General features: G+C 34.5%; 2 protein-coding genes and 1 non-coding gene across 11 annotated transcripts; 2 read left to right on the top strand and 1 right to left on the bottom strand.

Moving 5' to 3' along the window:
- The first annotated feature begins 5,978 nt into the window (after positions 1-5,978).
- Positions 5,979-10,633, top strand: LOC104106042 (protein TIFY 4B-like). Of its 4 annotated transcripts, none has more exons than XM_070178020.1 (8): positions 5,979-6,262; positions 6,374-6,516; positions 6,683-6,831; positions 8,094-8,184; positions 8,272-8,434; positions 9,269-9,329; positions 9,437-9,652; positions 10,371-10,633. In XM_070178020.1, the coding sequence occupies exons 1-8, from the start codon at positions 6,145-6,147 to the stop codon at positions 10,375-10,377; spliced, it is 948 nt and encodes a 315-aa protein (XP_070034121.1). In that variant the 5' UTR covers positions 5,979-6,144; the 3' UTR covers positions 10,378-10,633. The 4 variants fall into 4 exon arrangements, with proteins under 4 accessions (XP_070034121.1, XP_033514531.1, XP_009612805.1 ...); XM_009614510.4 differs by having other exon boundaries at positions 5,980-6,262; positions 9,263-9,329; XM_033658640.2 differs by lacking the exon at positions 10,371-10,633 and having other exon boundaries at positions 9,431-9,570.
- A 1,087-nt stretch (positions 10,634-11,720) lies between these two features.
- On the top strand, positions 11,721-16,138 carry LOC104106043 (probable protein phosphatase 2C 51). 6 transcript variants are annotated; one of them, XM_070178015.1, is made up of 7 exons: positions 11,721-11,876; positions 13,430-13,783; positions 14,155-14,352; positions 14,823-14,902; positions 14,977-15,118; positions 15,262-15,436; positions 15,572-16,138. In XM_070178015.1, the coding sequence occupies exons 2-7, from the start codon at positions 13,507-13,509 to the stop codon at positions 15,879-15,881; spliced, it is 1,182 nt and encodes a 393-aa protein (XP_070034116.1). In that variant the 5' UTR covers positions 11,721-11,876; positions 13,430-13,506; the 3' UTR covers positions 15,882-16,138. The 6 variants fall into 6 exon arrangements, with proteins under 6 accessions (XP_070034116.1, XP_070034115.1, XP_009612815.1 ...); XM_070178014.1 differs by having other exon boundaries at positions 11,722-11,876; positions 13,254-13,783; XM_070178016.1 differs by lacking the exon at positions 11,721-11,876 and adding an exon at positions 11,907-13,382 and having other exon boundaries at positions 13,501-13,783.
- A 214-nt stretch (positions 16,139-16,352) lies between these two features.
- Positions 16,353-16,424, bottom strand: TRNAE-UUC (transfer RNA glutamic acid (anticodon UUC)). Its single transcript has one exon. It is a non-coding gene; the product is annotated as a tRNA-Glu (tRNA).
- Between the last annotated feature and the right edge of the window lie 7,158 nt (positions 16,425-23,582).

The following is a 23,582-nucleotide window of genomic DNA, read 5'->3' as shown; positions in this document are numbered from 1 at the left end:
TCCTGAAGGATGAGAATTTCTGATAAATATTAATCCATTCCCTGAAGTGAATGTAATAATATTAATAAAGTCATAAATATGAACGTGCTCTTGATGTAAATATATTGCAATTACCTCCAGAAGAGGTAATATGATTGAGAGAATATATGCTCAATTTTTTGTATTTCAATTTGCTCCTGAAGAAGTAACACAATTGAAATTTTCTCCCGAAGCAGGAAAATATTATGAAACTGTGTCTTTCTGTGCGTAAATAAAATAATGAGCTATTCAAAGTTATTTTTGAAGCACATTTTCATTCCCTGTAGTGAATGAAAAAAATACCATAACTCACCTCCGGAAGAGCTAGAATAACAGATGATATAAATATTATTTTTGTAGCATAAAGATAATTGCCACACGTACTTGTTGTACGTAAAATATCTTGGATAATTTTATTAAGTATCATTCTAAAGCAAAAGCATTCTTGTAGAATATTTTCTACTACAACCATATTGATATATTATGGTTAGTTGTTAGTAACTACCCCGAAGAAAATAACAATTCATGTATATTTTCCTGGAGGATATAATGACTATGTGGTTGCCGCTTTGATATAAAATATTCATATGTTAATGGCGTTTCTCCCTGAAGGAGACACAAAGTTGGTGGTAAAAATATGAAAATTCTTGATTTCTTACATTTATAAATTTAGAATTGTCTTTATATTGTTTATTTGATTATGATTTTCTATCATGATACCAGAAGTGTCTGAGCAATATTTGATAGTACAAAATGTATCAATAACTCCTGAAGAGCTAGATGTTTGTCTAGAAGACACATGACACCAGTAGTGTCCGATAAATATTAGATTGTGGATAATAAACGAAGGCTCTCAGAGAGCTTATATACAAATATGTCATTCTTATTATATGATTATGGTCAAAACATATGATGTAGTAAACCCGAAGTTTACTGATACAAATGGCTATCATATTGAGACTACAAATAATTGAAAGATTGAAAATCTTCATATCTCCACAATCATATGGGGTAAATATATATGTGAGAAGTTACCCGTCTTATTCTTCAAATTTGTACTACATCATGTATCATAGTATACCAGAAGTTTACTAATGCAAAAGCAGCCACAATAAATCAAAAATTTACTGATACAAAAGTAGCCACAGTAAATCAGAAGTTTACTGTCGCAAAAGTTTATGCCATAGTAAACCAGAAGTTTACTTAGAGATAGCACATGCCATGATAAATTTTAAGTTTTCATTTGCCATTTTTAAATGAGCTATTTGAGAATTCAGATAAGCATATACTGAAGAACTAGAAGATTCTTCAAGAATTCTCTTGTGTTGGTTGTTCTCATAATAACTTGATTATACCAACTAAAATTGGGACTAAAATTCACGAATTCTGAAATATATAAAAGGTGAATATGAGCTCATTCACCTATCATGTGAACCACTTATAGATGCATATATAAGATGGTTACATGTGTGTTTATTGTTAACCTGCAGTTTGACATTTAAAATTGTCTTTCTCAATTAAGAACATAATTTTCAGATTATGAAATCAAGATAATTCATCTTGATGATGCTGGTTTATATCCAAGCTAGTTTAGCATTGAATACCTCCTATTAATGGCTAAACTATTGCTTATGAGAACGAAGCCTCATGTGTTGGTCTAAGATTTTCTAAATTGCATACAGCGGCACTTGTATGCATCAGACCAACAAAATATGATAAGTCATCCCCTCACAATTGGTTTAGGATCAGAAACCAAATATTTTTACTATCTAATAACTTTTGATGTGTGGTATATGATTAATTTCTCTACCACAATGCACAAAGATATGTTTTCCAAAGAAGATTTGGGATATATGTTGATTTTTCTAATATTTGGGTGATGGAATAAAACAGTTGAAAAATATGCTATATGAATCGAATTATCATTAATATGATCCTCGCTTAGAAGATAATTCAAGTCAAATGCCAGAAGCATTTACTAATCCAAAATTAAATATCATATTTCAGCTGCAAATGCTCCTATTAAAATTAAAATCCCTGAAGGATAGAGTTTACTGTACGCATGAAGCGTGGTAGACCAATCGGTTCCAAAGGTAACAATCCTTAAAAGAATATGAGCAAATGATCAAAATGGTCATAATAAGGAGGAAATAAGCTCTGGAAGAGCCCACGACATAATATTTCATGAAACTCCGGAAGAAGTTCAGGTACCTGAAAATAAAGAAAGTGATGAGATCTCAACAAGTTATGTCGCTTACGAACTAATCGTCGATGATATATTTGATACAATATAGTGCACAATATTGTAAAAGATTGTGAGGATCGGACATGTAGTCCAGACACCTGAAGATGTCATGCCATTTAAATATGACTCATTTGATTAATTCTATATGAAGATCCCTGAAGGATTAAAATGCCTGAAGCAAATTCAAAATTTCGGGAAATGTATTCAATCAGATTACAAAGATCTTTGTATGGTTTAAAGCAATCTGGGCGCATATGATATAATCGTCTTACTGAATATTTGTTGAAAGAAGGTTATATAAATGATGTTATTTGTCCATATATTTTTATGGCATCAAAATTTGTTATATTTGCTGTTTATATTGGTGACATAAATTTTGTTGGAACTCCAGAAGAGCTCCAAAAGGCAATTGAATATATTAAGAAAGAATTTGAGATAAAAGATCTTGGAAAGACAAAACTTTGTCTTGGTCTGCAAATTCAACATTTAGCAGACAAGATCTTTATCCATCAATCTGCCTATATATAAAGGGTCTTAAAAAAGCTTTTACATGGACAAAGCGCACCCATTGAGTACACCAATGATTGTTCGATCACTTGAAGTGAATAAGGTCTGACCTCCAGCAGAGGATGAGGAACTCCTTGGTCCTGAAACACCCTATCTCAGTGCAATTGGCGTACTTATTGCTAATGCTACAAGGCCTGACATAACATTTTCTGTTAATTTACTAGCAAGATATAGCTCTTCTCCTACACGGAGACATTGGAATGAGATTAAGCATATATTGCGATATTTAAAGGGAACTCTTGATATGAGTTTGTTTTATGCTAACAAAGGTAGTACAGATCTTGTTGGTTATGCAGATGCAGGTTATTTATCCGATCCCCATAAAGTTCGATCTCAAATTGGATATGTGTTTACATGTGGAGGTATTGTCATATCATGGCGCTTCACAAAGCAATCTATTGTTGCTACTTCTTCAAATCATGCTGAGATAATAGTTATTCATGAAGCAAGTAGGGAATGCATATGGTTGAGATCAATGATTCATTTTATTCGAGAAAAATATGGGTTGGAATGTGATAAAAGACCCACAATTTTAAACGAAGACAATGCTGTATGCATAGCCCAATTGAAGGGAGGATTTATAAAAGGAGATAGAACGAAGAACATTTCACCAAAATTATTCTACACACACGATCTTCAGAAAAATGGTGACATTGATGTGCAACAAATCCGTTCAAGTGATAATCCGGCAGATTTATTCACTAAATCTTTACCAACTTTAACTTTTGAGAAGATAGTATACAAGATTGGAATGTGGAGACTTAAATATTTGAAACAAGGTTTTCATCAGGGGGAGTAAAATACGCGATGTACTCTTTTTTCCTTACTAAGGTTTTATCCCACAGGGTTTTCCTTATAAGGTTTTATCCCACGGGGTTTTCCTTATAAGGTTTTTAATGAGGCAGCTAGCAATGCGTATTACTAAATATATATACTCTTTTTCCTTCACTAGGATTTTTTTCCATAGGGTTTTTTCCTATTAAGGTTTTAATGAGGCACATTATCTTTTAATGAACATCCAAGGGGGAGTGTTATGAAAATAATTATATTGTGGATGTTCATTTATTACTCCACTATAGATAATCTTCCTGAAGAAGATTATCCATTTAGTACTCTGTTGAAGTTTATCTACAAGCATCTGATGCAAGCAGGTTGCAAGCAGCTCAATGAAATGATCTGCAGCAGCTTCTTATTAAACAGGCATGTTGCAAGCAGCTCATGCAGACAGCTTACAAGCAGCTAAAGAAAAGCCTCGTAGCTGCTTCCTGAAAAGTCTCGTAGCTGCTTCCTTTCTTCTATAAATAGAGGAGTTTTCAGTTCATTATGTACACATGTTTGAAGTTTGAATAATATATCAGTTTCTCTCTATACTTGTCTTTACTTTACAGTCTTTATTTTATAACAGATGTAAGATTTTTTTTTCTTTTTTTTTCTTTTAATTTAAAGTTATAAAACACAAATTATTACTAGGTGATATGAAGTTCTACAGTCAGACTTCAATTTATACACTTCAATATTCAGATATCAATTTGGTCAAATATCACATAGCATAAGGTTTATGTACTGAAAATAAGGGTATCACAAAATTAGCTACAAAATGGTAATGACTCTACTTTTTTGTTTTTACAATGCGGCTAATCCCTTTTACAACGTAGATGGTGAATCGAATATATATACAATGTGATTTTCCAGCAGTCCCTTCCTCCCCTAACTTCGCTCTTGATAGCAACCTAATGGAAAAGGTGTCACATATTGACAAATTGATCTTTCTTTTCTATTTTATATTTATTGCAATTATGAATGAGGAAAATAAAGGCGAGAAGGCAAAGATATTTTTTTCGTTAGGCTCGTGGAAATGAATGAAACAACATGTGAGATTTGGTCAATCAACCAATAAATGTGCATTAAAGTATCTGAAATTCTTATAATTTAGATTTCTATCAAATTTGTTTTTAAAGAAACAGGGATTCGCCTGACAACATTCAAAGAGGAATTTATGAGGATGAGCCTATTTACATTCAGCACAGAAGTGAACAGTACGAATTGAGAATATTTTATGAATGTTATCAAAATTATAAAGGTATGATACTAATTTTTAACATCGATAGTGTAATTTAACTACTCATAATCATATAACTTATAACTTGTAAGCTAAATAAATGATTTCAAATGTATTTCTTTTTGGTAAAATTTGTTACTTAATCATAACTAATTAATTTATCTCGATTAATTAGTTGTTTATAATGAATTAAAGTATAGTCTTCCAACGAAGCAACTTGATGTAAGGAGATTCATCCTAATTCAATATTTTTTATATGGAGAATTAATTTATGTGAAATCCACTAAAAAATTAATAAATATGTAATAGATATTAAATCATAAATTTAAAAAGTTCAATGAGATAAGTGCTAAAAAATTTAAAGGCCAAACCCATTAACTTTGAGAGTGTATAGTATATTTATGGAGTGCGTTTTGAAAATGACTTTATGTCATTTACTTGTTTGGATGGTTGTTACCAATAGTATTGCATAATATTATTAATTTAGATACAATATTAATTTTAATTATTATTTAAATTATATTGTATTGTTAAATCATTCATTATGTGACGATGAAAAGTTTCACTTTATGTAACGATTAATTTGATGTGATTGCATCATTACATAATTATTTTTTTCTCATTTTATCCTTAATTATTAATATTTAATAATTATATTTTACCCTTTTTATAATAACTCTACATGTACTTTACCTCTTTTTGTAATAACGTAAACTTAATATTATACCATACAATACAATGCAATTTCAATACAATACGATACGATACATTATAAAATGATATATAACAATCATCCAAAACAAGCTGTTATGGACGAAAGTCATTTTTCATAAAATACTTTCTTAACTTATAAGTTTATATTATTTGTTTCTCTCTTTCTATATATATCATCAAAGCAATCTCCAATTTAATGATGTTATTAGAATATGATCTTTAATAGTATATATTTTTCTAAATAAAATTTTCTCATTCACCAATCAAATATAGAAAACATTTTCAAGGAAAAATGAAAAATATATTTGGAAGAGGGGGCGGGGACTGATAAGGATAATGATTACTTTAAGTTAATGATAATGACTGCAGGTTTATGTGGGCTTGCAGGCTTTGCGACTCCTAACAATTTTAATGGTAAAATAAAATATAGAAAGAGAAAAAATTGAAACAGCCCCGCCCAAAAGTTTTTGCATAATTTTGTTTCCCATTATCCGACGAGTTATACCGATTCCCGGCGAATTAAACGCCGGAACTTGACAGCATGCCGCCGGAAGAATCAGTCTTGAATTCACTTCTCGACAAGCCGCTTCAGCAACTCACTGAAGATGACATTTCTCAGCTCACTCGCGAAGATTGCCGCCGTTACCTCAAACTTAAAGGTACTCACTCCTCTTCGTCTGCATTCATTACATACATAGAACTTATTAGTGAAAAAATGCGATTTTTTTTTTTGAAATTGTGCCTCTGCTGCTGTAATGTGTTCCGTACAGGGATGAGAAGGCCGTCATGGAATAAATCACAGGCGATTCAGCAAGTGATATCACTAAAGGCTCTCCTTGAAACGGCGTCAGATTCCGACGCCGGCTTTCGGAAGAAACTTTACATTCCTCGCTCCGACACTAGTGTACACCGTGTTCGTTTTCTCTATCTATCTTGTAGCAATATTTGACCTATTTTTTGTTATAGTCCGCTGGTAGTTAGTACCGTATGATGTTTGGCTCTTATGTCGATACTGTAAATGTACCAGCGCACGTTTATGTGTTAATACTAGTATTAAATAGTTCTAAAAACTAATGTAGGTCCAGAGAGGGAAAAATACTGATGAAGAATTTATTGAACTGGCTGAAGAGACAGTGCCTGATGGAAGAAAACAACAGGAAGAAACTGATCTTTCCGGCGATGCAACTCCCACTCTGGTTGCTGCTATTGAGAAGTCAGCTCCTTCAAGGTGAGACATGGTCTTCTTGATTGCTTTTCGGAGTCAATAAACCTTCTAGAATTATAGCTTGAAATTTAGTATGGGAGCGAAAGACCTGAATAGAACAGAATGGATATAGAGCTATATTCAATCCTAATAAGTTTGGAATTGAGACATAATTAATTGATTGATTGATAATAAGCTCTACATTGTGCTCAATGGATGGTTCCTTATTGTTATTAAAGAAAAAAGGTGCTTGAGTTTGAAAATTGTTCTTCTGAATACTTTGAGTTTCATGTCGAAATAGCGGCTAGTTCGTGCCTGTCAAATCAGTCTCTCTGTCCCTCTCTCTCAAACCCTGGCCTCCTTGTGTATCTCTTACTTGAATTCTCAGTACAGTAAGTGGCTTACCGGCAATATTTCCATTATTTATGTGCTTTAAGAATTGTGGTTAAAGTGTCCGAGTAATGTGAATGAATGTTAGAGATGCATATAAATATTCAGTCTTTATGATGAACTTCAATCATTTAGTGCACTAATTTGAGTGCAGTTTTCATGTAATTAAGAGATAAACGTACTTGCCAATGATATGCATTTGGTTTCTTATACTACCAGTTGTTGACACCATTGTTAATACTTCATTTGTTGTGTCCCATGTTCTAACACCACAAGTAATACCTAGAGTGTCATTATGCCAGAAATTTTGCCCCTAAATAACTTTTTAGGGTGACCACAATGTGCGTAGTTGAAGGATGTTGAAGTCCATGGACTAAGTAGACTACGACCATAAATCATTGAATAGTAATTGCATATGTGCTTCTAGGCAGCAACTGCCTCAGCAGAAACCAAAGCTTTCTACTTGGCTTAGAATACAACAAGTAATACTAAATTAGTTGTGGGAGTTCTTAAAGTCCCTCATGTCTTTTCTCCTATTAGACATCAATGGCTCCACAAGCTCCTCTGGTGATCTCTTGTTAAGTTAATAGTTTCATTTCCATAGATTGTTATTGTGGCAAATTCATCATTTAGCACTTAAGTAAGATCCTTTGTCTATTGTTAACAAATCATCAGGTCCAAATATATTCACCTTCACCTTCACCTCTTGTGTTTGCATATCCCAATGTAACCTAAAGTTTGTTGGAAGCTACTCTATTCAGAATGGCATCATAAGGTAACTTGTGATTCTGTATATGCATAGGTGCACGGGCCTCATTTGACTAGCATTTCCTTCAAATGAAAATTGCATTCTATCCAGCTTCAAAAACTGATAGCTTTTCTATTGGTGCTTCCAGAATATTAGATTCAGTAGATACACCAGTAGAACAAATGACAATCTTCTACAGTGGCAAGGTGAATGTTTATGATGATGTGCCTGCTGACAAGGTATTTAAGCTTGCTGAAAATTGGGAACTTCAGAAAATCAGTGTAGTTTCACTTTTTTCCTGATACGACCAACTCGGATATTTTTAGGCACAAATAATCATGCGTCTTGCTTCAAGCCCCCTTTGTGTGCCTTCAGAAACTTCATCAAATGCTACTGCAGCAGCTCGGCATTCAACATGCTGCTTAGGGGCTGCAAATACTAAACTACGCCCAGATCCTGATATGGCACTTCTGCCGACTATTCAAACAGGTCATTAGTTGCATTATGGTGCATAACTCTTCTATCTTTTTGTACTTGCTTAGAATGGGTGAGTTGAGAATGTGAATTAGGTAGTGTTTGTTTCTGAGAATTTTAGTGAGGAGAACTGAAAGGTTACTGCAAAAATAAAGCAACCATAAGAAGTCAATATGAAGAAAATGCAACAACTTTATGATCCTAAATGTCATATATTGGGGGAGAAAATATCACTGTACATTATGACTCCTGTGAGTGAGGAGTCCTTTTCCTGGGATCATCAGGGAAGATGTTTATTGTCCTGTGCCAAAACATTTTTGTTTGATCTTTTACAGTAAAATTGAGTGAGGTTTCTCGAATGCATGTAGAAGAAAGAAACGGCTTATATGATGACAATCCTGGTAGTTTTTCGTTATGTTTTCATTCTTTTCTCTTTTCCATAAAATTGCTCATTGGACACTACTACATTTGCGAATATTAAGGTACTTTGTTCTAGTAGAGATTTATAATATGAAATACATTTGAAGATCCACTAGATAGAAGTAAGCAATCTTATAGAAAAAAAGGGGAAATATTAGAAGTAAAAAGAAAAACTTCCTTTCCCTGCTAAGCTTATCTTTTAAGGAATATAATCAGTTCTGAAACCCACAAATGTAGCCTGAGTGTTGGTGGACGACTGTGTTTTCTGTAAGCAAAAGGTTTACTTGGGTGAAAAATGTTGGTCTAGTGCTGTTTCCTTTTCTGTGGAATGAACTACAGTAAAGTACCTTGTGCTGAAAACAATATGAACACTATATTCAATTTCTGCGTAATTTTCTTTCGCATTTATTTTATGTTCCCCAGAAGCAGTAGAGAGCCCCTCAAGCAGGAAAGCATCAGTACAAAGATATCTTGAGAAGCGAAAAGACAGGTATTGCAATAACTGAGCTGCTCGATATGATAAAGTGAAATAATATAAGAAAATATTCGCAATTGTTTTCTGTTTCTGTCTGTCTCTCACATCTCTGTTAGGTGAAGGTTCAAGTGCAAGAGAAAGGTAGAAATAACTTCATCAGCTAGCTTGGACATCTATTTAAACGGTCGAATGGGATCTCTTACCCCAAGTGAACACTCAAGTAGGACTGATCTTTGCTTTGCGCCCCACATTAGACTATCTACAGCACCCACACCAAGCGGTCCCCTAGAAGAAAATATTCAGATGAATGCCCCTTTTTCTAGTGGTCCCAATGACAGGTGATGTTGTTTATCCTTCGAAGAACCTGACTATTCTAGTGGTCATAGTACTTTCAAATGTTCTATAATAACGTTTTTTTTTGTTGCTTCTTTAATTAGTCTGTGCATGATATGGGGCCATGGGTATTTGTTATTGACTGAACTTTCCCAACATCTAGGAAATAAGTGAATATTACTTCAAAACAATAAGATACGCATAGCTTTCATTAGGTAACCAGGTTGTTAATCACAAAAGTTGCATTTTAACCTCTGAATCTGTTCTTTGTAAGCTCCTCAATGATTCTTGTTGGCCAACTGAATTGCAAGATAGTATCCGATTCCTGTGTTACTGCCTGTTGAAAGAAAGCTATTGCCTTATTGAACCAACTATCTTCCCTTGGGACCTTAGACACATTCATAAGGTGCCATGGTTCGTTAATTTGGTGATGTATTGCAAGTAATTAAATAGTGAATACAGGAGCGAATAGCTGCATTGAGTGCATTCATCCTTGTTCGCTTGGGATCTCCTGTAACATATCTCATTTGTTCTTTGCTAGATGCCATTGCAACGACAAATATTGAGTATTTACTATACTAGTCATTTTTTTGCTTGAGGTCTCTTTATAACAGTCTCACAACTATGCCAACTTTCATCTCCACCCAGCCGTTTCACCATAAAAAATGAAATATATGAAACATTTAAATCGTCAAGTGTTTGATACGTTTTGTTGCTTTTCAGATGTTAAAGAATGAATGTTGGATAAGGTCAGGGACGCACACCAGATTTCTATTTTGTGTTCATCTGTAATTTTGTGGAGGACAAGCATGTTCTAGTGTCTAGATAGTTGAATGAAGTGGATGCTGGTAGCCTTTTTTTCTTCAAAAATTGACAATATATGTAAAAAATGCCATCTCAATTTAGATTGTTGTCTGTACTCATGTAAATGAAGAGAAAACTAGTGAGAAATAGTTATCCACCATGCAGTGTTTTTGCTTTCAAAATCTTGTAAGAGCTAGTCTGCATCTTCAATATTGATGATAGGCAGTATCATTTCTTTGTTGCTGGAATCCCTTCTAAATGATCTTGCTAATTTTGGATTATATGTCCAATTTTATTGACTGCCCATATAACTTTCTAATTTGAATTACCAAGGCATTTTCCTGTTATTGGTCAAGCCTCAAAGTTTATTAATTCAGCTATTCGTTGACTGAGACAACACAACAGGATTTTGGGAAAGAAATGTCTCTATGTATCTGCATTGCTGGTGCTATATGATGCCTGTCTCATATAAACTTTAAAGTTAAAAGTTCGAAGGACAATGACATTTATTAATCATCTACTGATTACAATATGGAGTAAAGTTTGAATACAGAGGAGGAGAATAGACCAGTCAAATACAGCAAATGGTTAGACAGTGACAAAGGAAAGACCACAGTGAGAGCAGGGAAGGACTAAACGTACAAGTTAGGGTTCATTGGAATTTAGTAACTTGGGCTTACATCTTATATATGTTTAAAAATTCACAAAATAAGTACAAATAATAGATTTCAAACCCAATAAATGGCAGTGTTAAAATTTGAAACCGAATTCATGAAGTTCAAATCTAGGATTTATCTTTGGATGAGATCATCTCGCAAATATATGATAGTGTAGTTGATGAATTTCATTATCAAATATCCATATTATAGTGGCGTAGAGTACCGCATAGACTAAACATAAACCCTTGGATCCGTCATCATATAGAGGAGGAAGAAAGGAGGTCAAAGTACTAATCTTAAGAAATGTAGACTTATAAAGGTTTATTTTTTCTGAGATTATAAGATTAGTTTTAAATTTTTATTTTAAAATAACGTTAAAATTTAGTTTTGCTTTGTTTCCAGCAATTCAAAGCGTTGCACTCGAAAAAATAATAATTAAGGAATTATAAAAGAAAAAAATACTTACTCGATGGTCTTTGTACCAGCCAGGCAATTAGACCATAAGATTCACAAATTAAAGTGAAAATATGTTATGACTTAATTGATAAAAAATTATATAAATCCTTCATTGGTTTAACCAAAAAACAAAGTAAGTAATTTCCGAAATAAAAGAGTGCTTCAGGTATTGGGCCGACTTACGGTCCAAGCAATTTACTACCCGGCCCCCTCCAGCTGAGATTGTAAATTGCAACTTCTTCCATTTCTGGAATATTGTCGCTTCTTCCATAAAAGCACAGGCAATGCAAGATTGGCATCTTCATTTATGGTAATATGCTCGGATTGAAGTTTGCTATATCTTCTACCTTGTACATATATATGCGGTTAATTGCAGTTTTATTTTATCTGCTAAATTTTACTTCAAATTTGATCCGAAGTTAACTACTTCTTAGGGGCGGATCCAGCCCTTTAGTACCGGGTTCAACTGAACCAGTACTTTCATTGCGAAGTATAAATTTATTAACATTACAATAAATAGTAGAATGCTAGGTTTGAACCCATCCTGGATCCGCCTAGCAGATTGAGCTAAAGCTTGCGTTTTTCATTTGTGGACTTCGAAGACTGATAATTCCTGCTTTTTTTGGGTAATCAACAATTTTTGGACAAAACAAAGAATTAAGAGTGTGTGTTTGGCATTTTATCTCAGAATCATTTCTGGATCATTTTATTGGATCACATTCCAGTGTTTGGTTTGAGTATAAAAGTATGTGGCTATCATGTAAGATGGAAAATAGAATATGATGGTAGTATTGTGGAAATATTTTTAGCATTAATGACTGAAAACAATATGTAAGCATTGATTGAAACAAGTGATATAAAGCAAGAGTTTGTATATTAGTGAAGTCTTTAGGAAAATGACTTATGCCCACAATTGAACAAAGTCCCTTTGTACTCCTAATTCCTGGTATGATGACAAACCATATTAGGCAGAGAAACTTTAGTGTTTTCTTCTTAGTGCTTTCATGTTAGATCAATGGAGAGTAATCTAAAATGCATTCATGGTCTTAGGATTTCATATTATTTCCAGTTCCAATTCGAGATATATGTAAAAGGGGAGTATTTTTCTCCTATGCTAAGATCAGTGTTCTATGGTCTAATGCCCTGCTATACTTCTGTATTCATATAGTTTTGGTATCAATAAAATAACCTACCCAGGTCCAACGAATAAAGAGCTTTATTTATTGGGGTAAAATACAACATTAAAATGATTTCAGCTAGGAAAATACTTTGCAGGAAAAAAGTTTCCACCATAACAAAAGTAAGCAGCGCAATATGGGAGCAGCATTGGATGGATGTGCAATTAAAAGATTTTGGATGTGCAATTATAAGATCTTTTAATAGCAATTCCTTTTGTGCTTATGAATCCGCGTAAAGTTTTAGATGCATCAGTGTGTAATGCGAGTGCCCTCAGCTCAATAAATGCTGTGGTTCACTGCTTTTTTTTAATCTTCTTTTCCTGTTTTGGAAGCTATATACAAGTCTCCAGAATTTTATACCATCGCGGCCATAATATCTGACTATGTTTACTACACTATTGATCTCCTTACTTTTTTTATTTGCGATGTGTACTACACTCAGGTGAATTTAGATTTTTTCCACTAACAATATACGGAGTAAAATATTTTTACTTGACTGGCTTCCACAGGTTAGTCACCCTTTTGGCCAGGTTACTATACAATCAAGATTGGTTAAAGAGAGTACTTTGATAAGATTGTGCGGCGGTTGATTGTTAAATGAGCTGATTGTGCATATATTTGCTGACCAACCAGACACTGTATGTTTTACTTAAGCAAAACTAACTCTCAAATATTTTGTCTCCAGGCAGTTGGATAGGTAGTGGACTCAAAAATTCTTGATCTGCATGAAATATTGTGTCATGAAATTATGGCTAGGTTCTAATGGCTGAGTTTTCAATGGAAGGAGGAAAGCTTGCACTTCTCTTTGGAGCATTTCTTTGCTCGAGTTACGCTTATGAGGTCTCAGTGTCCTGTATGATAGCTTATGATGAGGGTGGTGCTTCAGCAGTTTTTGACTCACCCGAATGTCCTATGTGGGAATTTTCTGCTGCTATTCAAAATGGAACAGATAACTGCCCTGTAGCTACGCATCGGGGGCGTAGGAAATACCAAGAAGACAGTATTATTTGCTATCCTCATGTTACTGTTCCCGTTTTAGGTAGTTTCAAACTCTACCCGCTTTCCATATTCAGATTTCTCATTGTTATAAAAGAGCAGCTCTATTGCCTCTCTCTTTCTTTTAGTTAATGGGACTTGTTAGCAATATATCTGTCTCAACTGCAAAGGTAGCACCTTTTTGGGGCCCTTCTTCCTTTGAAGACCCAAAACGAGGGTACCACTATTACCATATTATATGAGAGTTGGGAACCCCTTAGACTAAATCCAAATGTTGAAGATATTATGATGACCAATCTCTTTATTTTAAAAGATGCTGAAGATATCAAAACAAATCCTGTAGTTTAGCAGTATATCTGTAAAATGTGCAAAGTTCCTGGTTACAGCTGCTCATCTTTTTCTTAATATCACTAGGTGAAGATGATCCTAACGAAGCTGGTGTGGGTATAGCGGCAGTTTTTGATGGACATGGAGGCAAGGAAGCAAGTGAAATGGCTTCTCAAAAGTTTTTAGATTACTTTTTACTGCATGTTGTTTTCAATACATACAAGAAGCTCTTTTCACACAGTAATGAGCATGAAGAAGCAGGTCATTATAGCTTGAAATTGAAAGGTTTGTAACCTGTCCTATGAAAATTTAGAACTGGATATTGTCACTGGTTATTTTCTGCATCAATATTTTGCCAAACCCCCCAATCTGTTGCCATATAAATGATATGAAACACGTCTAACATGTTATAACTTCCTAAATGGAGATGCCTATGCCCTTATATCTTCAGGAATACTTTTTGCACTCTGATGGTTTTCCTTGTAATCCGCTGCAGCTTAAATATAAGGATTTTTATCCTTTTAATGATCATGCCATCATGTGTATTGTGGTTGTATCATCAATGTTTCTCAACTTCATCTTTCATCAGCTGATACGAGTTAGTAATTGTCCGTTAAACGGAAAGCATGTGAATATACTCTTTTTCTGCATGTCAAACCATTAGAGAAAGTATTTCATACCTATAAATGTACTCTCTACTGCGCAAGTATTGATGCCTTGATGTTTATACAGTTCTAATGGGGCATTATGTGTAGTTGATGAGGAATTGACACATGGCATCCTAGAGAAAGCCCTCTTGAGAACAATCCAAGATATAGATTCAGAATTTTCACAGGCACATACTGTTCTCCTTATGTTTGTCGTTTTCTTAAGCAGCCCTACGGATTTTCAAGTCAATTCTCTCTGCAGGAAGCTTTGAACAATGACTACATATCTGGATCAACTGCAACAGTTGTTCTTTGGATGAATGGGCAGATATTAGTTGGTAATCTGGGGGACTCGAAAGCACTCTTATGCTCAAGGAGAACTCATTTTGATCAGGACAGTGAAGGTTTAAAATCTTCCAACTATTGTTCACTAAAACTGTATGTTGGTTAGCACATTGTTGCCCCTGCCTAAAAAGCCGATTATTTCGTTAGCTCTCCGTTTTCCTTACTATCCTTTTACTCTGTCTGTTCTGCTTGAACCTCTCAGGTGATTTAGTGACTAAACTTCAAGCTGAGGAACTAACAAAGGATCACCATCCTGATAGGGATGATGAAAAGGCTAGAATTGAAGCAGCTGGTGGGGTTGTCCTTGTTATTGGCGTACCTCGTGTCAATGGTATATTGGCTGTCTCACGGTCTATAGGAGATATTCGTTTGAAAAGGTCCATCCTTAACCCTTTGTCATTAGTTGTCCTTTTTGACTCAAACTGCACGCTCAGCAGTCCTTGTGTTATGCCATGAACACAAAGCAGCGAGTAGAGCGTTTCAGCTGATCTATTTTCTTTTGGTATTTCTAGGTATGGAGTTATTGCTAAACCAGAACTCACGGATTGGAGACATATGACGACTGAAGACTGCTATTTGGTGATAGGATCTGATGGCATATTTGAGAGAATGAATCCCCAGGATGTCTGTGATATTTTACATGGAGGACATGCTAAAGAGAACGAGACATCCATTGACTCATCCTTCTGTCCATCATCATCCTCTTTAGCCGACTGCATTGTCCAAAATGCATTTAGTAAAGGTAGCAGTGATAACTTGTCTGTTGTTGTGATTCCAATGAGACAAGATCCACCTTCACTTGAACACAAAGAACAGACATGAACTCTTTTCTACATTCAAGTATTCTTTGCAAGTTGCAAAGAAGGTTGACCAATGACTTACTACTAACTTGAAAATAGAAGTGTCCTGCTAAGTGGCATGTTCGTATTTGCTTTTCCCAAATAATTTTTTCTGTTCTAGTCATATGGAGGATTTTTCGAAGGTGTATCCCCTGCCCTTATGGGAAAAGAACTTTTAATGGAAATACTTGAAGGTAAAACTGCAATGTGATATGAATTTGAGTGTTGATCACTTTGATATTATGAATGGTCACCAAAATCAAGAGCTTTGGAGAATTACCTCCCTCCCCCTTTCCTTACTAGAAGCAAAATTTCACTCTACACACTCACATAGACATAAACAGACAACACATAAGCAAAAAAGGTAGGGATTTTGGAATGCATAAGCAAAAGTTATTACTCTGTTGTAACCAATTAAGGCTGCTATATACTAAAACCGAGCAAGAAAAAACATTTCCGTTACCGGGAATCGAACCCGGGTCTCCTGGGTGAAAGCCAGATATCCTAACCGCTGGACGATAACGGACTTATGTGTGAAACTTGTGTAAATATATACATAACCGCATAATAGGTGACTGGACAACCAGAACAACTAAGCAATATCTTCTGGTTGTAGGAGGGGCGGATTTATAGGCTTGGGTATGAGGCACGTGAACCCATGGTCTTTCTGTAAAATTAGATATTTTATGTACATATTTTCTGAAATTGGTATAATATTGTTTGATTGTTGAGATATTAACCAAGAGGTATAGAGATCTAATCCTATCATTTTTTTCTCCTTCTTTTATAGTAGTACACTCATATACTAAAAATCCTAAATTCGCCTCTTGCTTTTTCCATCATTAGTACCATGTATTAAGCAAGGTGTAGGCTTGCTTTTTCTTTCTTATTATTCAAAGCCTAGAGGGAAACAAGTAAAGCTGTTAGCATGATCTAGTATTGGTCAATAAAAAAGAAAAAGAAAGAGGAAGAGGAATCATTGTTGACCATGATTAGGTCATGCTCTAACAGCCTCATGTCCTTCCTCTTTTGAGATAATTCAACGGTTCCAAAAGCAGCATATATACCTCGACAGTCGACACAATATATAATTTTACTATAACTATGAAACTAAAAGTTAGTAGACGGAGCAACAGCAAAATCACTGTGTAAGAGTAAGTAATCTTTTACTCCAGACCATATTATTCTCTTTTTCATTTGCAATGACTTCTTTCTGCTTTCTTATCTTGATAGCTCTTATATGATTTGTTTATTACTTTCGTTTTGGCTTTTTACTTCATTATTTTAATTAACTCTTTTCAGTATAAAAAGCGCAAACATTGGTCAAGGATTCACCCTCTCGACTCGCGAAACTAAGACATGCATATATGATCGATACATTGCTTGCCCAAAAAAGAAGTAAAAGTTAATATCGTTTGAAAAATGATCCTTATTTTATAGCTTTATATTTTTCTGCAGAAGCAAATTGGGCAAATTGGTGACCTTTGTTGGAAAACGAAACATTCCGTTACCGGGATTCGAACACGGGTCTCTTGGGCGAAAGCCAGATATCCTAACCGCTAGATAATGACGAATTTGCTGTTTGATATTGTGATATACTAAAACAAGTAGATAATTAGCATTGTAGGTCACTAACAAAAAAGTATTTATATCAATATTATTATCTTTCAATTATTTCAATAATAGCAGATTTTATAACAAATGTAGCATATTCAACCAAAATACTGTTTCTCTTTAATAGTACGTAACTGATAACTCATTTATCTCTCTTCCACAAAATTAGGGATAGCTTTTATTATCTTGTTCCTCTTCTCAAAGCAAAAAAATAAAATCATCTATTTTCATTTCTTTTCCTCTTATACTGTATTGTTTTTTTCACCTTTTTTATAATCATTTCTGTCTTCTCTTATTTGAGGAAAGGGGGAATAGATCAGGTTACTTTAGTGATTGAATCAAAGAATTATCAAGTGATGACATACTTACGATTAATGTTGATCTTTATCGTTATATTTATGTTTTAAATAAAGATAACATTCACATATTTATAGTATAGTTATGGGATAAATATGTTAATGGCAAGTAGTTTTTGTGAAATTTTTTTGTTACACATAAAATATATATTTGAAGTATATGGTCTAAATTGTTTTATATCTAACACATACCCTATACACGTATGGTATAAATATGTGTTTAGGGAAATATTTTTTCTTTGTGTGTGTGTATATATATATATATATATATATATATATATATATATATATATATATATATAGAAATATTTTTTCTTGGTGTGTGTGTGTGTGTGTCTCTCTCTATATATATATGAAGTAGCCTTCACCCATGAATCATGACACCATAAATATATAATTATTATCCCATGTATAACATTAGAAATTAACTTATATAAAAACACATCTAAAAGCAAATTCCATTAGAATACTAGTATAATACCATATATTATTATTATACCAAAGTTATACCATATATATAATTTGCAAATACTTTACATAACACATTTGAACATCAAAATATCATTATTATACTACCATTATACAATATATAAAATTTTCATATCATTTTCATAAACACATCTGAAACGTCTAGAATACATTATTATATAACTATTAAACATTGTATATTTGTTATTAAAAAAATACACATCATATCAAACTATGCATTAAATATGTATATTGCAACTTTTCAACTATTTAAGAAGAAAGTAATCATTTTTTTTATGTGTTTTGACTATACACAGGCACTATATCTGATAGATACAATAGAAAAGGAAGAAAGTTATGGTATCTAATTTTTAGGAGAAAGATTTAGGAAAAACGTTATGGGAGCTAGTTTCTAGGGGTAAAAAGTTATGGCTGGGCGAAAAAGTAGGAAAAAGTTTAGGATGTTGCGGAATGCAAATATGTAGCTGTCACATTTGTTAATTAATTCATACTTCTAAGCTTTTGTATTTTTTTTTTTAAAATATTGCACAATTATGTTTTTTCCTCATTTTAATTTGTAATTGGAAACTGGATAGTGGGAAGCAAAAGTGTAGAGATCTTTTAGATTGTCACTCTAATTTAATCTGATATAGTAAGATAATTGGCTAGTTGTTGTACTGCGTTACAATTAATAGTTATTATAAAGACTTATGTACTATTACCTTGTAAGTAATATGATATAATTGTGTAAAAAAAAAAAATTTACAATGTCAATGAATAGAACTTGAAGATTCGAGACTAGTTCCATTTTTATAGGTGTTGACGTGTTGTCTTAATTGGTACTATTTCCTATGTCCTAATTTATATGTCATATACTATCCTTTTTAATTTGTTCTTATTTATAAATAAGTTTTTCCGGAAATAGCCTCTCTATCCTTCCGGGTAGGGATAAGGTGTGCGTATACTTTACCCTCTTCAGACCTCACTAGTGATATTATTACTGGGTTATTGTTGTTATTATAAATAAGTTAACTTTAAATTTTGCATTTCATCCTAAATAGATGATTTATAGCCACATAAATTTCTACATTTTGTTTTGGAATAAGTTTCAAGAGTTTTTCTTTCTTTCTTAATTTCGTACCTAGTCAAATACCGCTACATAAATTAGGACGAAGATGACAAAGAACAGTAGCGCATCATTTTGATTCAACTTATAGAATAAGCAGTAATCGCTTGACAAATAACAATCCCTATAGTAGAAGAGCAATGAAAATAATGCAGCTATGACATCAATTATAATTTTCTCTTGTATCTTGTTACTGTATGTGGCTGGAGGCCCTTTTGTTACTGGGACGGAGGTAGAAGGCACGCGAGCTCGGCCAAATTCAATAACTTTTATTTAAATTTTTTATTTGTCATAAAAAATTCATTAAAGATGTAAAAGATATTAATTCAAAATTCAGTAACTTAAAATAATTAGAATTCAGAACCTACAAAATTACTTCAAATCCTAACTTCGCCGCTGTGCCAGGAAAACCATACTCACGAAAAAACCATTAAGCTAACAAGACTAAACAGAATACGCATGCAAACCATTAAGCTAACAAGACTAAACAGAATACGCATGCAAATGAATTGCTTGGGACTCGAGTTTCTGCTATAGGTCAATGAGTACTACTCAACAATCACTATGCTTTTTGAATGCTGGCCTCTTATTATCTCAAATATTTTAGTGTCGAGTTCTGATGATGAAGGACCTTTAGTAAAGAGCTATTTATCCTTTAATAAATTTATGCAGCACGAATATATAAATTAGATAGATAGGTTTCTAATGCTGAATGATTAAAGCAAAAAAAGGTTGCTTCTCCTATCTCTTTTGGTTATCCAATTCAGCCATTCCACCTCGTCTAAAGTCAAATTCAGACTGTGAGTATAATTTAAAATAAGTACATCTTACGTTAACAAAGATAAGACTCTAGTGTTGTTGCATTTTTTTTTTGGTTAATTGGATACTTATATATATATATATATAAACATTCACAAAATTACATCAATATAAGGGGAGGATGAGGTCCCATGTTAATTGTCATCAACATCTACCATTGTATTACTATTACAAACATTAGTTTTCCTAAAAAAATAATTCCTAAGATGTCTGCCCACACTGCATCATTTGCAAACACCGGAGGAACTGCCAAAAATTGGGTCTTGTCAAAAACTTCCTTCCTAGCTCCTTCCTTTGCGAGGAGGTCCGCCACTTGATTTTGCTCCCTGTAGCTATGGCCTATGACTGGGTACCCCAGCTGTTCCATCAGATACCTGCATTCAGAAATTATGGGATTGTGAGTTAAGTTACCATGCTCTAACATTTCCAGCATCACTTCAGAGTCAGTGTCAATCACAATAGGTGACAAGCCTTGATCTAGAACTATTTTTAGCCCCAACTATAGGGCTTGGAGCTCTGCCCTAAGACTATCAATGTTTGGGAACCCCCTCATGAAGCCTAAGACCCAGTCGCCCCTGATGTTTCTGAATATCCACCCCTCCCTAATATCCCATTTCCCTGTGTTAAGGCATGCAGCCCCATCAATGTTCAACTTATAGAAGCCCTTATCTGGTGGTTGCCACTTTAGGTATAAGGTGATTATTGTTATAACATGTCTGGATGTGACTGCTACATGGTGGTATTCAACAACCTTTGCTATTATTTGGTGTACATTAATGTGATTTCTTTTATTTTTAAAGACATTAAAGTTCCTAGTGAGCCAGATGGCCTAGAGGCAGAAGGGCAATAGCTGTTTTCATTTGATGCAAGCATTGTATTCTACATTTTAAAGCCTATGCCATGTGTCTTCCCAGTTTGGCATAGAAAAGGGATTGACATTAAGATTAAGCTTATGGTTGCACTGGTATAGTAATTTTTGCTAGAACCCCTTGACATTAGCACATTCAAAAAAGATGTGGTTTATGTCTTCTATGGCATAATCATAGAAGTAGCAGTTAGGATTAATTCTCAGGCCAATGTGGTATAAGTGATTCCCTATAGGCAGCCTGTTTTGCTGCGTGAGCCATATGAAAAACTTAATCTTATTGGGGGTCTTTAACTTCCAAATCCAGCTGAAGTGGTCCTCATTGGAAGTGTCATTGTGCATTAGTGCATCAAGGAAGGAGTAGACTGATTTGGTACTAAATATGCCATTGGGGTTAAGGTTCCAGATTAGCTTATCCTCAACAGAGGTGGAGGTGGGAATGAAAGTGTTTTGGATTATCATATTGATGTCACGGGGGATTGGATAGGAAATGGAGCTGAAATCCCAAACCCCATTGGAGTACACTTTATTTATCCTGGTGTTCATTCACTACTAAAAAATCTAGTTTTAACGACAGACAAGTTCTGTAGCTAAACAGAAAAATTCGTAGCTAATCTCATTTAGCGACGGATTAGCGACAGATTATCAAGAAATTCTGCTAGTTACGGATATTTTAGCGACAGATTAGCGATGACGTTCGTAACTAATTTTATTTTTTTGTAGTGATTTCACTGTGGTGCCATGGACCATTAAGGATTTTTATCTTATGGCTGTATCTTGGGAAGCCATGTGTTAGTAAGGAATCTAACCCCATTCCCTTTGTGAACCACCCATCTAGTGCAATTTGTGCATATCTTCTAGCCCTCCTAAACATTTTTTCAGGTCCTAGTCCTAGCCTTAACCATGTTCCCTCCTCCACTGCAGTGCTTTCCTATGAGCACCCTAGCCCAGATGGAGGTAGTATTATTGTAGAGTCTCCAAGCAAGACTGGTGTGGTATGTTTTGTTCTTTAGATGGGCCTACTGGAGGCCCAGCCCTCCCTTGTTCTTTGGCTTGGTGACAGTGGCCCACTTGACCATGTGTATCTTTCTTTTTGTAGGAGTTGTACCCCAAATAAAATTTCTTTGGATTTTGTCAATTTGGTTAGTAATTTGGGAGGGTAACTGGATGTATTGTATTACATGGTTTGGAATGCTACTAAGGCAAGATTTGGCCAGATGGTTCGACCAGCCATGTTCAGGAACTTGGTTTTCCACCCTGCCATTCTACTGTTGAGGTTATCTATGATGAATTGGAAGTCACTATTCCTAGGCCTTCTGTTGAAGATGGGAAAACCAAGGTATTTCCCAAAGTCTCTAGCACCTTTGATACCTAAGATGGCACTGCATGTTGTGGCACACTCTTCTTGGAAATTTGAAGAAAAAATCACTCTAGATTTCTGAAGGTTGACTTTCTGCTCAGATGCATCATTGAAATTACCCAAGATGGATAAGATTGTCTCACAGTTTCTCCTATTGGCTCTGGCAAACATAGTGAGGTCATCAACAAAGAACATGTGCGAGATTCTAGGCCTTCCCCTACTGATGCTGATAGGGAACCAATCCTTATCAGTTACATCATTGTAAATATTTCTGGAAAGTCTTTCCGTGCATATGATGAACAAATAGGGTGACATTGGATCCCCCTGCCTAATGCCTCTACTGGCTTGAAGTAATCAGTCTGGATACCATTGACAAGGAAAGAGATATAGCTTGTAGTGAGATATGACATGATTAAGGTGGTTAGTTTAGTGGAGAAGTTGAAGAAGAGAAGGGATTCGCTGATAAAAGACCATTCTAACCTATCAAAAGCCTTCTCTAAGTCCACTTTTAGGATCATATTGACATTATTACCTTTCATATTTTGGAAGTGGGTAATGTACTCTTGGACCACAATGGCATTATCAGCAACTCTTCTATTGGCTAAAAAACTGGCTTGAGTAGGGCCAATGATGTTCTGAAGCAAAGGTTTGATTCTAATAACAATGATCTTAGTGATTAGCTTATACATGGTGCTGCACAAATCTATTGGCCTAAAGTTTTTCAGTATTGTGGCACTTTGTGATGAGGCAGAGGTTGGTTTTGTTTAGTTCAGGAGGTATTATACAAGTAAAAAAGATAGTGTGGCCGAATTGGATTACCTTGCCAGAAACTATGTGCCAGTACTTCTGATAAAAGAAAGGGTGGAGGCCATCAGGCCCAGGTGCTTTCATGGCCTTGAAGGAGAACAAGGCACACTTGATCTCAGAGAGCCTAAGGGTGGAGTCAATGGTGCTCTGCTCCCTGGTAGTCAGGACATTAGCACTATCAATAATGTGGTTCTTGTTCAGCATTGAGCTATGGTGTTCAGTGGTATAGATCTTAGTGAAGTAGTTAAGGATTGTGTCTTTAATATCAT

This window comes from Nicotiana tomentosiformis, chromosome 6, assembly GCF_000390325.3.
Source record: "Nicotiana tomentosiformis chromosome 6, ASM39032v3, whole genome shotgun sequence".
NCBI classification, from domain to species: domain Eukaryota; kingdom Viridiplantae; phylum Streptophyta; class Magnoliopsida; order Solanales; family Solanaceae; genus Nicotiana; species Nicotiana tomentosiformis.
Note: the sequence above shows the minus strand (reverse complement) of the source record. Positions and strands in the feature narration are given on the sequence as shown.